This window comes from Oncorhynchus mykiss, chromosome 27, assembly GCF_013265735.2.
Source record: "Oncorhynchus mykiss isolate Arlee chromosome 27, USDA_OmykA_1.1, whole genome shotgun sequence".
NCBI lineage: Eukaryota > Metazoa > Chordata > Actinopteri > Salmoniformes > Salmonidae > Oncorhynchus > Oncorhynchus mykiss.
The window spans coordinates 1,480,419-1,500,026 of NC_048591.1; the positions used below are offsets into that span (position 1 = coordinate 1,480,419).

The following is a 19,608-nucleotide window of genomic DNA, read 5'->3' on the forward strand; positions in this document are numbered from 1 at the left end:
ATTCTGTCTGTTTTATTTAAGACCAGAACTTTACAACCTCTGGGCATCAGACAGATAAATATAATTAGAATTTATGAACACTGATTAAATAATTACTTGACACCGGGATATCTGCATTGTGTCCCGCCACCCGCCAACCTCTCTTTTACACTGCTGCTACTCTCTGTTCATCATATATGCATAGTCACTTTAACCATATCTACATGTTCATACTACCTCAATCAGCCCGACTAACCGGTGCCTGTATGTAGCCTCGCTACTGTTATAGCCTCGCTCCTGTATATAGCCTTGCTACTGTTATTTTTCAGTCTTTTTACTGATGTTTTTATTTATTTACTTACCTATTGTTCACCTAATACATGTTTTGCACTGTTGGTTAGAGCCTGTAAGTAAGCATTTCACTGTAAGTTCTACACCTGTAAGATCTACACCTATGTGCATGTGACAAATAAAATTAGATTTGATAAGATGTCGCCTTTCTCCGTCGGCAAAATCGTGCGCAACATCAGATAGATTAGCACTTATCATACCGTCCTAAAACATTAACAGGCACATTAATCTTACTCATGCCACGGCGACTTAATTAGTCCTCTGTATGAACTATTCCAATTCAAATCCAATTCCAATCACTTTTATTTTCTAAGAGGAAACTTCATGTTTGGTGAAGAATTGGTACATGCAAGGCATATGACAATAAAGAACACATACAGTATAACATTTAATTCAATCGTAACTTAAAACAAAAACAAGTTGAGGAGTTTGATAGATGCTTCACTCTTAGATCTGAATGGGAGAGATCTATATCTATGCCCAGGGGGTAGGGTGTTATATTCTTCTAGCCTAGGACTGTTCTGAATTTTATGGCAGGACATGAGCAGAAGCAGAGAGACAGAGTGAAGGGAGCAGAGAATGTAAGGTGCATACCAGGATCCCTGCCACAGAGGGAAGTACATGAAGCAAGTGTTACCCACTCAACCAGACTTTGGTCCACATTCATTTTCTTTCAAAAGTAGTACTGTGAGGTATGAGAAATGGGACGTCCAACTCTCTGGCTTATTGTTATTTCAAACAATGTAAGTAGACGAAAAGGCAGGCATGGTTTGTAACTTTTTAAATCATATAAATCCATGTAAAAGGGCAATTAATTTCTTCATTCAGCTCAGACAACTTTTGGCCAAAGGGTTTTAGCCATCAACTTCATAATCTCCTACAAAATATGAATTTCAAAGTTGTAGTAAAATGTTGAATGCAGAGAGGCAAGTTCAAATGTGAAGTGTAGGCTACTGTTGTATCAAATAAAAGTTTGTCGTGTATACAGGTTTTTGGATCTTATCGCAGGTGCAGCAAAATGCTTGTGTTTCTATCTCCAACAGGGCAATAATAATACCTGTCAATACAAAACATAATCAAAAAAGTTCAAAGAAAGGAATTAAGAAATATCAGAATGAGCAATTTCAGGCAGGAATATATATTCAGACCACTTGACTTTTTCCAGATTTTGTTAAGTTACAGCTTTATTCGAAAATGTATTAAAGAGTTTTTCCCCCTAATCAATCTACACACAACACCCCATAAAGACAAAGCTGGGCCACACAAGGACATTCAGAAACTTGTCCCGAAGCCACTCCTGTGTTGTCTTGGCTGTGTGCCAAGGGTCGTTAGTCCTGTTGGAAGGTAAAACCTTCACCCCAGTCTGAGGTCCTGAGCACTCTGGAGCATGTTTTCATTCAGGATCTCTATGTACTTTGCTCCGTTCATCTTTCCCTCAATCAAGACTACTCTCCCAGTCCCTGCTGCTAAAAAACATCCCCACAGCATGATGCTGCCACCACCACCATGCTTCACCATAGGGTTGGTACCAGGTTTCCTCCAGACGTACCTCTTGGCATTCAGGCCAAAAAGTTTAATCTGGGTTTCATCAGACCAGAGAATCTTGATTCTCATGGTCTGAGAGTCCTTTAGGTGCCTTTTAGCAAACTCCCAGCTGGCTGTCATGTGCCTTTTACTGAGGAGTGGCTTAGTGGTGGTTCCAAACTTCTTCCATTTCAGAATGATGGAGGCCACTGTGTTCTTGGGGACCTTCAATGCTGGATAAATGTTTTGGTACCCTTCCCCAGATCTGTGCCGACACAATCCTGTCTTGGAGCACTGCGGACAATTCCTTCGACCTCATGGCTTGGTTATTGCTCTGACATGCACTTTCAACTGTGGGACCTTATACAGTGCCTTGCGAAAGTATTCGCCCCCCTTGAGCTTTGCGACCTTTTGCCACATTTCAGGCTTCAAACATAAAGATATAAAACTGTATTTTTTTGTGAAGAATCAACAACAAGTGGGACACAATCATGAAGTGGAACGACATTTATTGGATATTTCAAACTTTTTTTAAAAATCAAAAACTGAAAAATTGGGCGTGCAAAATTATTCATCCCCTTTACTTTCAGTGCAGCAAACTCTCTCCAGAAGTTCAGTGAGGATCTCTGAATGATCCAATGTTGACCTAAATGACTAATGATGATAAATACAATCCACCTGTGTGTAATCAAGTCTCCGTATAAATGCACCTGCACTGTGATAGTCTCAGAGGTCCGTTAAAAGCGCAGAGAGCATCATGAAGAACAAGGAACACACCAGGCAGGTCCGAGATACTGTTGTGAAGAAGTTTAAAGCCGGATTTGGATACAAAAATATTTCCCAAGCTTTAAACATCCCAAGGAGCACTGTGCAAGCGATAATATTGAAATGGAAGGAGTATCAGACCACTGCAAATCTACCAAGACCTGGCCGTCCCTCTAAACTTTCAGCTCATACAAGGAGAAGACTGATCAGAGATGCAGCCAAGAGGCCCATGATCACTCTGGATGAACTGCAGAGATCTACAGCTGAGGTGGGAGACTCTGTCCATAGGACAACAATTGCACAAATCTGGCCTTTATGGAAGAGTGGCAAGAAGAAAGCCATTTCTTAAAGATATCCATAAAAAGTGTTGTTTAAAGTTTGCCACAAGCCACCTGGGAGACACACCAAACATGTGGAAGAAGGTGCTCTGGTCAGATGAAACCAAAATTGAACTTTTTGGCAACAATGCAAGACGTTATGTTTGGCGTAAAAGCAACACAGCTCATCATCCTGAACACACCATCCCCACTGTCAAACATGGTGGTGGCAGCATCATGGTTTGGGCCTGCTTTTCTTCAGCAGAGACAGGGAAGATGGTTAAAATTGATGGGAAGATGGATGGAGCCAAATACAGGACCATTCTGGAAGAAAACCTGATGGAGTCTGCAAAAGACCTGAGACTGGGACGGAGATTTGTCTTCCAACAAGACAATGATCCAAAACATAAAGCAAAATCTACAATGGAATGGTTCAAAAATAAACATATCCAGGTGTTAGAATGGCCAAGTCAAAGTCCAGACCTGAATCCAGTCGAGAATCTGTGGAAAGAACTGAAAACTGCTGTTCACAAATGCTCTCCATCCAACCTCACTGAGCTCGAGCTGTTTTGCAAGGAGGAATGGGAAAAAAGGTCAGTCTCTCGGTGTGCAAAACTGATAAAGACATAACCCAAGCGACTTACAGCTGTTATCGCAGCAAAAGGTGGCGCTACAAAGTATTAACTTAAGGGGCCCGAATAATTTTGCACGCCCAATTTTTCAGTTTTTGATTTGTTAAAAAAGTTTGAAATATCCAATAAATGTCGTTCCACTTCATGATTGTGTTCCACTTGTTGATTATTCACAAAAAAATACAGTTTTATATCTTTATGTTTGAAGCCTGAAATGTGGCAAAAAGGTCGCAAAGTTCAAGGGGGCCGAATACTTTCGCATGGCACTGTATAAACAGGTGTGTGCCTTTCCAAATCAGGCCCAATCAATTTAATTTACCACAGGTACACTCCAATCAAGTTGTAGAAACAGCTCAAGAATGATCCATGTAAACAGGGTGCACCTGAACTCAATTTTGAGTCTCATAGCAAATAGTCTGAAAACTGTTTATTTTGAATACATATGCAAAAATATCTAAAAAGCTGTTTTCACTTCGTCATTATGGGGTATTGTGTGTAGATTGATGAGGAAATGTTTTTATTTTAGAATAAGGCTGTAACGTAACAAAATGTGGAAAAAGAGGTCTGAAAACTTCCCGAATGCACTGTATCTAGTCATATCAGTTTAGATTACAAAGGATGCATTCTTAAGTATTCAAACGGGGCCTCGGTGTCTGGCTCACTGAAGATGACGACATACTAACTGTTCGGCTCAAATATTCTCTAACTCATTAGACCCGTATTTTACTCATACCTGGGTTTAAGTATACTGAACAAAAATATAAACACAGCATGTAAAGTGTTGGTCCCATGTTTCGTGAACTGAAATAAAAGATCCCAGACATTTTCAATACCCACAAAAAGCTTATTTCTCTAAAATGTTGTGCACAAATTTGTTTATGTCCCTGTGTTGGAGAGCATTTTTTCTTTGCCAAGATAGATGTGGCATATCAAGAAGCTGATTAAACAGCATGATCATTACACAGGTGCACTTTGTGCTGGCGATAATAAAAGGCCAATCTAAATTGTGCTGTTTTGTCACACAACACAATGCCATAGATGTCTCAAGTACAACTGGCATGCTGACTGCAGGAATGTCCACCAGAGCTGTTGACAGGGAATTTTATGTTAATTTCTCTACCATAAGCTGCCTCCAAAGTCATTTTATAGAATTTGGCAGTATGTCCAACCGGCCTCATAACCGCAGACCACGTATAACCACACCAGCCCAGGACCTCCACATCTGGCTTCTTCACCCGCGGGATCGTCTGGGACCAGCCACCCAGACTGCTGATGAAACGGAGGAGTATTTCTGTTTAATAATGCCCTTTTGTGAGGAAAAAACTCATACTGATTGGCTGGGCCTGGCTCCCCAGTGGGTGGATATGGCTCCCCAGTGGGTGGACCTACAATATGCCCTCCCATGCCCACCCATGGCTACGCCCCTGCCCAGTCATGTGAAATCCATAGATTAGGGCCTAATGAATGTATTTAAATTGACTGATTTCCTTATATGAACTGTAACTCAGGAAATTGTTGCATGTTGCGTTGATATTTTTGTTCAGTATAGTTTTTGAAATCGCTCAAATACTTTAGCTGTGCTTGATTGAGCTTGCCTGGACCAATGGGACCAATGGAATAGTCCTCAAAGTCCAAACCCCACCCCTCTGTCACTCAAGCAAATGCTCAAAGATACTATTCAAACCCAGAACGAAGTTCGATTCATTAGCTCTTGTGGACAAAGACAACTGACTCAGTCGATCACCATGTGGAAAATGCCCTGCTTTTATTAGTCAAATGAGATTCATTTTTTCACCCTGCATGTGCATCTGCCCCAGTGCTGAAGCCTCTGCAGCCCTTCTACTGTCCTCTGCATTGTGAAGGCCAGGGCCACATACAATTCCTGAGAGAGGCATGGCATCCTGCCCCAGAGAACTGCAAGCACAGCGTAACTCCACAAATACAATTTCAGAGGCAAGCCCAAACACTTTCACAAAGATACATAGCCACCACACTGTGAACACAGTCTTGGGGGAGGCATTCGGTTGATTGATTTTTGAAAAATATTGTGAATAGTTAGTAGTAGCCGTACAGTGCTGTCGTTAACTTTGGTAAGTCGAGTGTAGTGGTCTACTTTTATGTTGCTAGTTTGCGGATAAAAACCAGTGGTTAAGGTTCTGTGCTGTCCATTGTGCTGAATCAGTCTTGGGGCGCAAAACTCACCGGCAGAGCAGTTCAGATTTTGTTTTGACATTTTCGCTGGTTGGGATACCAGCGCTGCAGAATACAATTACATTCTTTCACTGTTATGAGCAATCTATCCTACACAATACACATATTGCTACTTCTGAAACTTTGCACTTGACAGTCTAGGCCAACATACACCCATTAATGTATCTACACACTGCATCACACAGACATACATACTCCAACACACAAACACGTCTTCTGATAAATCACCACGACTTACACACAAAATAGAAGATGATGAAAGATTATCATTAAAGTGTCATGGCTAGTGTAGATAGATGCTCACTCAGTATGAAATTACTGCCTCTCAGTGGCCCACTTAAGCGACTCCACTGGTTTGAATATAGGGACTTTTATACGTCTAACTGTTCGCAGTAATTTAATCAAAAATATTGATGGAGGCATTTTGTCTCAAAGTTAATGATTCTACAATAATGCCGAATTGTTTTGTTTTCAAATGTATGGCTCTCACTGTTTCTCCCATTGAGAAACGGAGACTGCTGAAAGCACACCGCTGCAGAGGCGAATCCCCCCGCGCCACTAGAGAACAGACCTCGCACTGAAAGAAAGAAGCATGCAAGATGTCTCACCGCTCGTGGTTGTAGTCGACTTCGATCGCTTTCCACAGAGACACTGCAGCATATGCACACCTTTCTTCAGGAAAAGCCTCGGAATCTTCATTGATTTGGGTTGTAGTGTTTCTTCGTCAATTCACGCAATCTGACACGATTACGGTGGAGGTTATTGAAGTACAGCCACCTCAGGTCGATCCAGATCCCTGGCTTCCCTCAGCAGATCGAAAACCACAGAAAAGCCTCGACAAAGCAACGCGATACATTACACCGACACATCCTAAAATATTTTTCATTGATGAGAATTCCAACAAAAACACCCATGGCTCCATAAATTTCAAACTATGCCACAAGGACTTCAGAATAATTTCCCATAGTCTATGCCTCTTCTCGGTTTTACTAGCAGACGTAAAACGAGGTGTCCCCTGGTTCAAGCGCGCACGCTAAAGTTAAACCGCAGGGTAGAGTGACAGCATCGCCGTGGATGAGGTAATGCGCCTTGTTCATCCTTGGTGGTAGGCTACAGTGGGGCGTGAGGGATAACAGGGCATATCAGAGTGAGAAAGAGAAGCTATCGACTATAGGAGTGGCTGCGGTTCCAGATTTTCCCCAAACTTTGATTTGCCGTAGTTTAAGATAAGGAGTTTTCTGCGCATGTGCGGTATTTATTTATCTTAGTTGCGGCACTCTTCGCTGCTGCGCAATACTCCACTTTCGTTTCCCCAACTAACGCCTTTGTCTGTTGTAGCCTACAAACTATGTTGTATATGTTTGAACTATTGCATTCCATGTCTCTCAGTACGCTATTAAGCACTAGCTCAATTTCATGTTATTTTTTCAGGAAGTTAGTTAGGCAACATGCAGCTATTTACATGTTGTTCACAAGAGACATGATCAACATGTTCATACAAACTCACGGATAGTATTTTGCCCCAATACAAAACTCAAATACAACAAAAGTGGAGAGTTTTGCATTGGGGCATGAAGCTATCTAGGCAGCATACAGTTGAAGTCGAAAGTTGACATACACCTTAGCCAAATACATTTAAACTCAGTTTTTCACAATTCCTGACATTTAATCCTAGTAAAAATGCCCCGTCTTTGCTCAATTAGGATCACCACTTTATTTTAAGAATGTGAAATGTCAGAATAATAGTAGAGAGAATTATTTATTTCAGCTTTTATTTCTTTCATCACATTCCCAGTGGGTCAGAAGTTTACATACACTCAATTAGTATTTGGTAGCATTGCCTTTAAATTGGTTAACTTGGGTCAAATGTTTCGGGTAGACTTCCACAAGCTTCCCACAATAAGTTGGGTGAATCTTGGCCCATTCCTCTTGACAGAGCTGGTGTAACTGAGTCAGGATTGTAGGCCTCCTTGCTCACACATGCTTTTTCAGTTCTGCCCACAAATTTTCTATAGGATTGAGGTCAGGGCTTTGTGATGGCCACTCCAATACCTTGACTTTGTTGTCCTTAAGCCATTTTGCCACAACTTTGGAAGTATGCTTAGGGTAATTGTCCAGTTGGAAGACCCATTTGTGACCAAGCTTTAACTTCCTGACTGATGTCTTGAGATGTTGCTTCAATATATCCATATAATTTTCCACCCTCATGATGCCATCTATTTTGTGAAGTCCCTCCTGCAGCAAAACACCCCCACAACATGATGCTGCCACCCCCGTTCTTCCCGGTTGGGATGGTGTTCTTCGGCTTGCAAGCCTCCCCCTTTTTCCTCCAAACATAACAATGGTCATTATGGCCAAACAGTTCTATTTTTGTTTCATCGGACCAGAGGACATTTCTCCAAAAAGTATGATCTTTGTCCCCATGTGCAGTTGCAAACCATAGCCTGGTTTATTATGGCGGTTTTGGAGCAGTAGCTTCTTCCTTGCAGAGCGGCCTTTCAGGTTATGTCAATATAGGACTCGTTTTACTGTGGATATAGATACTTTTGTTCCTGTTTCCTCCAGCAACTTCACAAGGTCCTTTGCTGTTGTTCTGTGACTGATTTGCACTTTTCGCACCAAAGTTCGTTCATCTCTAGGAGACAGAACGCATCTCCTTCCTGAGCGGTATGATGGCTGCATGGTCCCATGGTGTTTATACTTTCGTACTATTGTTTGTACAAATGAACGTGGTACCTTCAGGCATTTGGAAATTGCTCCCAAGGATGAACCAGACTTGTGTAGGTCTACAATTGTTTTTCCTGAGGTCTTGTCTGATTTATTTTGATTTTCCCATGATGTCAAGCAAAGAGGCACTGAGTTTGAAGGTAGGCCTCGAAATACATCCACAGGTACTCAAATGATGTCAATTAGCCTATCGGAAGCTTCTAAAGCCATGACATTTTCTGGAATTTTCCAAGCTGTTTAAAGGTAGTCAACTTAGTGTATGTAAACTTCTTGACCCACTGGAATTGTGATACAGTGAATTATAAGTGAAATAATCTGTCTGTAAACAATTGATGGAAAAATTACTTGTGTCATGCACAAAGTAGATGTCGTAACCGACTTGCCAAAACTATAGTTTGTTAACAAGAAATCTGTGGAGTGGTTGAAAAACGAGTTAATGACTCCAACCTAAGTGTATGTATTCTTCCATCGTCAACTGTATCAAACCCAAGCAAGACACAGATGCACAGTCTAATTAGCGATTTCATGTTATGTAAAAAATAATAATAATTGCAGACATTGGCTAAGTAGGAGCCAGACATGAAGTCAGAGTAGTAGTGTTCTTTTTCAGCAACTCTGGCTAGTGACTATGATATGGCAGCAACTACAAAGATTAGCCTACATCATCACACAAAACGCAGATTGTTTTTGATCCAATGCAGTATGTAGGGCTGTGTCCTGCATATATAACTGCACTCTGTTACAACAGACAGAAGGTTGTAGCCTTCATAATGGCCTTGAATGTTTGTTCATTCAAATCTCTGAAGGTTTTTATTTCAGCTGTTCAGAATTACGAGGCAGAGACATAGGCTACTTAATCATGTTTCAGAAGAAGGTGAGTAAAGAGAGAAACGTGTGTAAAATAACACATACGCTGAACCTGATCCGAAGCTTTGAGACAGGTTTCCAGAGGGGCGGAGGCGAAAACTCTTGATAATACAGTGCATTCGGAAAGTATTCAGACCCCTTGACTTTTTCCACATTTTGTCATGTTACAGCCTTATTCTAAAGTGTATTAAATAGTTTTTTTCCGTCATAAATCCACACACAATACCCCATAATGACAAAGAAAAAAACATGTTTTTAGAAATGTTTGCAAATTAATTCAAAATTAAAAACTGAAATATGACAATTACATACAGTGCCTTGCGAAAGTATTCGGCCCCCTTGAACTTTGCGACCTTTTACCACATTTCAGGCTTCAAACATAAAGATATAAAACTGTATTTTTTTGTGAAGAATCAACAACAAGTGGGACACAATCATGAAGTGGAACAACATTTATTGGATATTTCAAACTTTTTTAACAAATCAAAAACTGAAAAATTGGGCGTGCAAAATTATTCAGCCCCTTTACTTTCAGTGCAGCAAACTCTCTCCAGAAGTTCAGTGAGGATCTCTGAATGATCCAATGTTGACCTAAATGACTAATGATGATAAATACAATCCACCTGTGTGTAATCAAGTCTCCGTATAAATGCACCTGCACTGTGATAGTCTCAGAGATCCGTTAAAAGCGCAGAGAGCATCATGAAGAACAAGGAACACACCAGGCAGGTCTGAGATACTGTTGTGAAGAAGTTTAAAGCCGGATTTGGATACAAAAATATTTCCCAAGCTTTAAACATCCCAAGGAGCACTGTGCAAGCGATAATATTGAAATGGAAGGAGTATCAGACCACTGCAAATCTACCAAGACCTGGCCGTCCCTCTAAACTTTCAGCTCATACAAGGAGAAGACTGATCAGAGATGCAGCCAAGAGGCCCATGATCACTCTGGATGAACTGCAGAGATCTACAGCTGAGGTGGGAGACTCTGTCCATAGGACAACAATCAGTCGTATATTGCACAAATCTGGCCTTTATGGAAGAGTGGCAAGAAGAAAGCCATTTCTTAAAGATATCCATAAAAAGTGTCGTTTAAAGTTTGCCACAAGCCACCTGGGAGACACACCAAACATGTGGAAGAAGGTGCTCTGGTCAGATGAAACCAAAATTGAACTTTTTGGCAACAATGCAAAACGTTATGTTTGGCGTAAAAAAAACACAGCTGAACACACCATCCCCACTGTCAAACATGGTGGTGGCAGCATCATGGTTTGGGCCTGCTTTTCTTCAGCAGGGACAGGGAAGATGGTTAAAATTGATGGGAAAATGGATGGAGCCAAATACAGGACCATTCTGGAAGAAAACCTGATGGAGTCTGCAAAAGACCTGAGACTGGGACGGAGATTTGTCTTCCAACAAGACAATGATCCAAAACATAAAGCAAAATCTACAATGGAATGGTTCAAAAATAAACATATCCAGGTGTTAGAATGGCCAAGTCAAAGTCCAGACCTGAATCCAATCGAGAATCTGTGGAAAGAACTGAAAACTGCTGTTCACAAATGCTCTCCATCCAACCTCACTGAGCTCGAGCTGTTTTGCAAGGAGGAATGGGAAAAAATGTCAGTCTCTCGATGTGCAAAACTGATAGAGACATACCCCAAGCGACTTACAACTGTAATCGCAGCAAAAGGTGGCGCTACAAAGTATTAACTTAAGGGGGCTGAATAATTTTGCACGCCCAATTTTTCAGTTTTTGATTTGTTAAAAAAGTTTGAAATATCCAATAAATGTCGTTCCACTTCATGATTGTGTCCCACTTGTTGGTGATTCTTCACAAAAAAATACAGTTTTATATCTTTATGTTTGAAGCCTGAAATGTGGCAAAAGGTCGCAAAGTTCAAGGCCGAATACTTTCGCAAGGCACTGTAAGTATTCAGACCCTTTACTCAGTACTATGTTGAAGCACCTTTGGCAGCGATTACAGCCTCAAGTCTTCTTGGGTATGACGCTACAAGCTTGGCACACCTGTATTTGGGGAGTTTCTCCCATTATTCTCTGCAGATCCTATCAAGCTTTGTCAGGTTGGATGGGGAGCGTCACTGCACAGCTATTATCAGGTCTTTCCAGAGATGTTCAATCGGGTTCAAGTCCGGGCTCTGGCTAGGCCACTCTAGGACGTTCAGAAACGTGCCCCGAAGCCAATCCTGCATGGTCTTGTGCTTAGGGTCGTTGTCCTGTTGGAAGGTGAACCTTCACCCCAGTCTGAAGTCCTAAGCGCTCTGGAGCAGGTTTTCATCAGGGATCTCTCTGTACTTTGCTCTGTTCATCTTTCCCTCGATCCTGACTAGTCCACCAGTCCCTGCCGCATGATGCTGCCACCACCATGCTTTACCTGACACTTGGAGTTCAATCTTGGTTTCACCCGACCAGAGAATCATGTTTCTCATGATCTGAGAGTACTTTAGGTGCCTTTTGGGTGTCATTTAGGGTGTCATGTACCTTTTACTAACGAGTGGCTTCCGTCTGGCAACTCTACCATAAAGGCCTGATTGGTGGAGTGCTGCAAAGATGGTTGTCCTTCTGGAAGGTTCTCCCATCTCCACAGAGGATCTCTGGAGCTCTGTCAGAGTGACCATCGGGTTCTTGGTCACCCGATTGCTCGGTTTGGCCAGGCGACCAGGCCTAGGAAGAGTTTTGGTGGTTCCAAACTTCTTCTATTTAAGAATGATGGAGGCCACTGCAGAACATTTTTGGTACTTTTTCCCAGATCTGTACCTCGACACAATCCTGTCTCGGAGCTCTACGAATAATTCCTTCGACCTCATGGCTTGGTTTTGGATGCAATGTCAACTGTGGGACCTTATATAGACAGGTGTGTGCCTTTCCAAATCATGTCCAATCAATTGAATTTACCACAGGTGGACTCCAATAAAGTTGTAGAAACATCTCAAGGATGATCAATGGAAACAGGATGTACCTGAGCTCAATTTCAAGTCTCGTAGCAAAGGGTCGCTTTGTCATTATGGGGTATTGTGTGTAGCACGATGAGGGAAAAAATGTATTGAATACATTTTAGAATAAAGCTCTAACTTAACAAAATGTGGAAAAGGTGGAGGGGTCGGAATGCTTTCCGAATGCACTGTATGTGTGACCACGGGGAAAGGGGAGAGCGAGGTTACACTACCGCCGACGTCAGCGGGTGGTTATGATGATTTTATCGTCAAAGCATCGCCTCTGCTAGGAGTGGGTCCACTGCCTAGGTGTGTGTTTTCCAGTCTGAAAAAACAACTAGCCTAGTAGTGATATTATATTTCACTGCCCAAGTAATGCATTGAATTTGAAATCCCGTTTAGATTTTTCTATACTATAGGCAACATTAAGTACGCCAAGTTATAATATTAGATAAATTGTTTCTAGGAATGTTGAGTTTTTTTTACATTGAAAGGTAGCCTGCAATGTGGCCATGGGGTTATAGTCAAGTCGGGTGAATCGTTGGAACAGCTAAACAAGATGATAATATCATGAGAAGATCATAAGGCCATGATATCTGGTTATTTTAGAAGAGTGAAGCAGACATAGTAGAATCAAACTTAGAGGGACCTCCTTTAATCAAATCTGATTCTTAACCTAACCCTAACCTTAACCCCACTGTTAACCCTACTGGCTAACCCTAACCTTAAATTTAGCACATTTTTGTTTTCATGAATTTCTATGATATACATAATTTTGACTTTACAGCTGGCACATCTAGCGTAAAATCGCTCATCTCTGTCTCCAGGACAAGAAGACTCATCCTAATAAATGTCAACCTGTCCCATTTAGGCCTATTATCGGCTACTAAAGTCTATACAGGTGAATGTGCTCACAGTTCCATGCAAGGTAATAATTTCACCAAAATGAGGCTGTAGCATGCAGAGGACAGAGCTGTCACGGGAACCCTGGCTCCCCATCACATTCATTTACATCAAAGGGTGGGACGTCAACGCGCTCTTACGTACTTGCGTACACGTACAGTCAATGCACCTAAACACCAATCTTCATTCCCACTGCAGAGTCATTTCATGATTGCATAATATTGAAAAGTATGAAATCAATGCTTGTTTAGTAAATATGATATAGTACAAAACTTATTAATTACATTTGCGTACAGTTTCATTGTGGTCCTATTGTAGACATTGTGCCACACAGAGTAGCCTGTTGTTTTTTCATGTCTGGATGATGATAACCTCAAACATGTATTTTGTATCATCATAGCACTAGAAAATAGCCATCAATATTTACATAGTTGTATGTCTTTATCAATGCCCATAGATTCCTCCATTCACAAACAACACATCAATCAGGACACACTAGATGTACTTGGTGATGACATCTCTGACTTGAGTGTTGAAATTAGTTAGAATAAAGACCTATATTGCTGCTGCTACTACCTGCTATAAATACATCAGTCTTCATGGTCAAGGTCCGTTGATACACACACACAAACGCATGAACGCAGGGAGGCACTCACACACGCACAAACACGCACACACACAGAGGGAGAATAGGCAACAAACAATCAGCTCTCTCACAGACACCCACACCCACTAACACACAAAGAGCAGCAAACACAGCCTCACACATACACATTAGGCAGACAGAAGACAGACGTTAATGCCAAATTGACATCGCACCCCACGCTTTTCACATCACTGTACAACCCTCCGGTTCTTTCTCTCTGCCTATCACATGCACCTTATAATCTCGTATGGCTCTTATATATGGATTTCATCAGGGGCACTTTCACTGGGGACGGAGGGCCCCCCCCCCCCACATTCTGAAATTGCATTCTCACATGGTCCTTACATTAGGCTTGTTACTGGGCTAGATCAGCCAATATGTTAGATCTAGTTTGAAGAGAGCAGAGTTGGAGAGACTTGCACTTTCTCTTGAGCTACAGTATTTTTATAGACTTAATTTTAGGAGTGGGAAGATTTTCAGACAGAGAAGTATGGGTGATCAATATTTGGGACTTTGAAGGCAATGGAGAGACTTGCACTTTATCTTGAGGTACATCATTTAAACTAAAGCCTAATCATAGGCCTATTTAAGAAGTACATTTCCTTGGAAAGATAGCTGCCTCGTGCTTCTCCGCCTATGTATAGGCTATAGCCTACTCTATTTAATTTAGACCACACGCGGACCTGATCGCTCAGGTATGGCTACTGAACTTGAAGCAACAAGAATGATGACAATGACACTTGCTACGTTTTGCATAGGCCTGTAGGATATAGCCTACCTTTTAGGAGACTGATTTGCAGGCAGAGACATATTATTATGACAAATATTATTAACTGACTCATGTTAATAAGTATCAATATTTATTTACAGACACTGTTGTAAACTACAGTCTAATCATATTGAAGTTAACTGCCAAGTGATTCTCTGTCCATGTAGGCAGCCTACTCTATTTCAATGAGACCACACATACTAGGAACACTTGAACTCTCAAGCCCATCTAGCAGTGGTAGCTAGGCTACTGAAGTTGAAGCAGCAAATTCTGAGTGTGTGAACAATGCGCAAAATAATGTCATTTTAATACAATAGGTAGGCTAACCCATACAAAGCAGAAAGAGGACCGTTTCCAAATAATCTGTGGGACAACAAAAATATTTGAATCCCAAAGTCATCTGGCTGACTGTCCACAGACTGTGCTGCAATGATCTCTGTCAAACCCGCAGGTCCTTCAGGCGTCCCACGGGAATGGAACCCTGCTCATCATGTCTTAGCAGGACGAGATGGTGACAGGGGTCCCAGCAGGGTCAGACAGCCAGGGAAGACCAGTCTATGGAGGTCAGGGGAATTTTGCAGTATATTAACAATATCAGTGAATGATATAAAGTTCCATCTTGAATTGATGAGTAGACCTACAGTAGCTACAGGACAGCAGCTTAAAGCTACAGTCTGGGATCTGGGAATGATGGTTATTTCAATTACTGAACCATTGATTCAATTCTTGGATAATATAATGTATAAATGTGCACCAAGGTAATTCTTTGTCATGCCGCGTTTTAGGAGGATCAGATGGTGACGGGGTCCCAGCAGGGTCAGGCAGCCAAGGAAGAGGTGAATTTTTGCAGACACAACACTTAATTCTCTCTGTGCAGCAAACACTTGACAAGTCAGATGCTATTTTAAGGCAGTCTGACAAACCTCCAAAGTTGATTTCCAAACTGTATCAAGAGTTGATAGAGGCTTTTCCTGATGACACATATGTAAAACAAAAATGTGAGGGAGACCTGGTAGAAGCTATTGATGATGATGAATGGATACATATGTTTGAATGTCCAGTCATGTTCATATCATCTCAGACATAAATGACTACAGTTTAAGGCCATCCATAGAAAGTACTATATGCCAGTGAAACTGAATTACATGCACTCAACAATGTAATTCCTCTGCTAGAGGTGTATAACACAAAAGGGGACACATTTGCATATGATATGGTCTTGTGAAGGCTGGTGGAATTCTTTCAAAGAGTATGTTCTTTTATCTCAGCATGTCTACAGATTCTCCCTCCTCCCATTTTTGTTTGCTTGGAAATGTTGATACTGGAGACTGTTATCTGAAGATACTGTGTAACCAAGCATTTATAACGGCTAAGAAATGCAGTGCCATTAAATTGAAGTTTGGTAATAAAATCTTTGATTTATTACCAGATTAAGGGTAAACTGGCCAACTTATGTTCTGGAGGCCGTATATGGAATACAGATAGAATAAAGGAGTCCGTATTGAAAACATGCCCATGCCACGGGAGATACCTATTTAGGAAATCCCTAGCTGCTGGGCTGCTCAGTCCTGGCCCTGGTGGTCTGCCGTCCTGTGGGTTGTCACTCTGGCCTTGGCCTAACACCTGAAACCAATAATGAATGCTTCACTAAGATCCTAAAGCTGTGTGGGGTGTGTGGGTTGGGGGCGCTGCAGGGTGGTGGACCCCTAGGGACAGGACAGGGCAACCCAGCTATATTGTGTGCAAGTAAAAAGAGCTCTAATCCTGGGAGATTAATTACATGAAGGATTTGCTGTTTCTGTGTGTTAATGTACAGTATATTTGAGATGTACAGTGGGGCAAAAAAAGTATTTAGTCAGCCACCAATTGTGCAAGTTCTCCCACTTAACAAGATGAGAGAGGCCTGTAATTGTCATCATAGGTACACTTCAACTATGACAGACAAAATTAGAAGAAAAAAAATCCAGAAAATCACATTGTAGGATTTTTAATGAATTTATTTGCAAATTATGGTGGAAAACAAGTATTTGATCACCTACAAACAAGCAAGATTTCTGGCTCTCACAGACCTGTAACTTCTTCTTTAAGAGGCTCATCGGTCCTCCACTCGTTGCCTGTATTAATGGCACCTGTTTGAACTGGTTATCAGTATAAAAGACACCTGTCTACAACTTCAAACAGTCACACTCCAAACTCCACTATGGCCAAGACCAAAGAGCTGTCAAAGGACACCAGAAACAACATTGTAGACCTGCACCAGGCTGGGAAGACTGAATCTGCAATAGGTAAGCAGCTTGGTTTGAAGAAATCAACTGTGGGAGCAATTATTAGGAAATGGAAGACATACAAGACCACTGATAATCTCCCTCGATCTGGGGCTCCACGCAAGTTCTCACCCCGTGGGGTCAAAATGATCACAAGGGGGGACCTAGTTAATGACCTGCAGAGAGCGGGGACCAAAGTAACAAAGCCTACCATCAGTAACACACTACGCCGCCAGGGACTCAAATCTTACAGTGCCAGACGTGTACCCCTGCTTAAGCCAGTACATGTCCAGGCCCGTCTGAAGTTTGCTAGAGAGCATTTTGATGATCCAGAAGAAGATTGGGATAATGTCATATGGTCAGATGAAACCTAAATAGAACATTTTGGTAAAAACTCAACTCGTCGTGTTTGGAGGACAAAGAATGCTGAGTTGCATCCAAAGAACACCAAACCTACTGTGAAGCATGAGAGTGGAAACATCATGCTTTGGGGCTGTTTTTATGCAAAGGGACCAGGACGACTGATCCGTGTAAAGGAAAGAATGAATGGGGCCATGTATCGTGAGATTGAGTGAAAACCTCCTTCCATCAGCAAGGGCATTGAAGATGAAACGTGGCTGGGTCTTTCAGCATGACAATGATCCCAAACACACCGCCCGGGCAACGAAGGAGTGGCTTCGTAAGAAGCATTTCAAGGTCCTGGAGTGGCCCAGCCAGTCTCCAGATCTCAACCCCATAGAAAATCTTTGGAGGGAGTTGAAAGTCTGTGTTGCCCAGCAACAGCCCCAAAACATCACTGCTCTAGAGGAGATCTACATGGAGGAATGGGCCAAAATACCAGCAACAGTGTGTGAAAACCTTGTGAAGACTTACAGAAAACGTTTGACCTCTGTCATTGCCAACAAAGGGTAAATAACAAAGTATTGAGATAAACTTTTGTTATTGACCAAATACTTATTTTCCACCATAATTTGCAAATAAATTCATAAAAAATCCTACAATGTGATTATCTGGATTTTTTTCCCTCATTTTCTCTGTCATAGTTGAAGTGTACCTATGATGAAAATTACAGGCCTCTCATCTTTTTAAGTGGGAGAACTTGCACAATTGGTGGCTGACTAAATACTTTTTTGCCCCACTGTGTCTTTTTTGTTGTGTTTTTTTGTTTCCAAACCTTTTCCTTGGTATCAACATTTTTTAAAGGTGGGAACGGGGAAGGAACTTGAGTGGAGTTATTGACTAGACTGGTGGGGGTCAGGCGTGCCAGCCCGGGCTGGCTGGTCGGTCTGGCTGAAATTTGATATGGAGGATGCCTTAAATAAAGAGAATCAAAAGTCTTTGAATTTTTTCAAGAGATGTTCATTTGTTAGGCTATAGGTTAAAGGTGCAACACACTGTTTATTACTGAATTACCTTTGATCTAGTTCAGTCTTATTAAACACAAACATATTTAATAATATTAATGTCCCCCCCACTTCTAAAACCAAAGTGGCGCCCCTGGATTTCATATATGGCTAATCATTTCTGCCTCCCCCTTTTTATGGATCCAACACATAGGCCTACCAGTGAACAGACATGCAGACTATTGCCACTCTCAGAATACTCTCATAAAAAGTATGAGAAATACAATTGATGTGTCTGTGTGTTTGTGCATGTTTGGGTGCGTGCGTATTGTGTGCAAGTATGTTTGTAATCTGTTTGTCCTCAGTCTAAACCTACAGTTGAAGTCGGAAGTTGACATACACCTTAGCCAGAAGCTTCTAAAGCCATGACATCATTTTCTGGAATTTTCCAAGCTGTTTAAAGGCACAGTCAACTTAGTGTATGTAAACTTCTGACCCACTGGAATTGTGATACAGTGAATTATAAGTTAAATAATCTGTTTGTAAACAATTGATGGAAAAATTACTTGTGTCATGCACAAAGTACATATCCTAACCTACTTGCCAAAACTGTGGTTTGGTTGAAAAATTAGTTTTAATGACTCCAACCTAAGTGTATGTAAACTTCCAACTTCAACTGTAGCTAACTTTTGAGTTTGGATCCCGCGACGCAGTTGGCATCAGTTCCTGGGACTGCTACTCTCTGTCCAGTGATCCTGCCGACCAAGGCTGGGTCTGAGGAGCTATTTGGCGTAGCAGCTACCCTAGCTCCTAGCTAGCTACCTATCAAGCAAGAGGAGTTGAGGCCTTGAACGCAGCCCGTGACGCGGTTAGCCATTGTGACTGGTACCGCAGATTGTCCTGGGTTTGTAGCTGTCTAGATCCCTGTGACCTGCCCTGTCTGGAACTGCGATGAATAACAGCGTAACCTACGTTGCTAACTATCATGACAAAGACCAAAGCCGGAGGGAGTACCGTTGAGGACAGTGGTGTCTCTCTATCATAGATGAAGGATTTATTTAACAATCAAAAATAGTTCTACAAGCAGTTGTGACAACAATAAAATAGCTTCAAGTGTTTTGTCCAAATACTAGTAGATTCAACTAATACAAGAATGGACAACCTGACCAGAGCGGTCCAGGACCTGAAGAACAGTTTGCAGGAGAATGGAGAACGGCAAGATGACAGCAATCTGTAAGTCATTGAGAGAGGTTCTGTGTGTGAATGATAAAAATGATTAAATCGTTTTTTCCCCTCAATCTACTGTACAACAATACCGCAAAATCACAAAGCAAGGTTTTTAGAAATGTTTGTAAG

At 41.6% G+C, this 19,608-nt stretch overlaps 1 protein-coding gene across 4 annotated transcripts in view; it reads right to left on the bottom strand.

Annotated features, from left to right (window-relative positions):
* Positions 1-19,608, bottom strand: part of LOC110507309 (fibroblast growth factor 12) — a 139,027-nt gene that overhangs the window by 72,232 nt on the left and 47,187 nt on the right. The window contains exon 1 of one of the 4 annotated variants that reach the window (XM_021587207.2): positions 6,388-6,932. The exons of the other annotated variants lie outside the window; for them this stretch is intronic. Coding sequence (XP_021442882.2) covers positions 6,388-6,478 — 91 coding nt within the window. The 5' untranslated portion in view covers positions 6,479-6,932. Of the gene's footprint in view, positions 1-6,387; positions 6,933-19,608 lie in introns of those variants that run through there. 4 annotated transcript variants of the gene reach the window in all.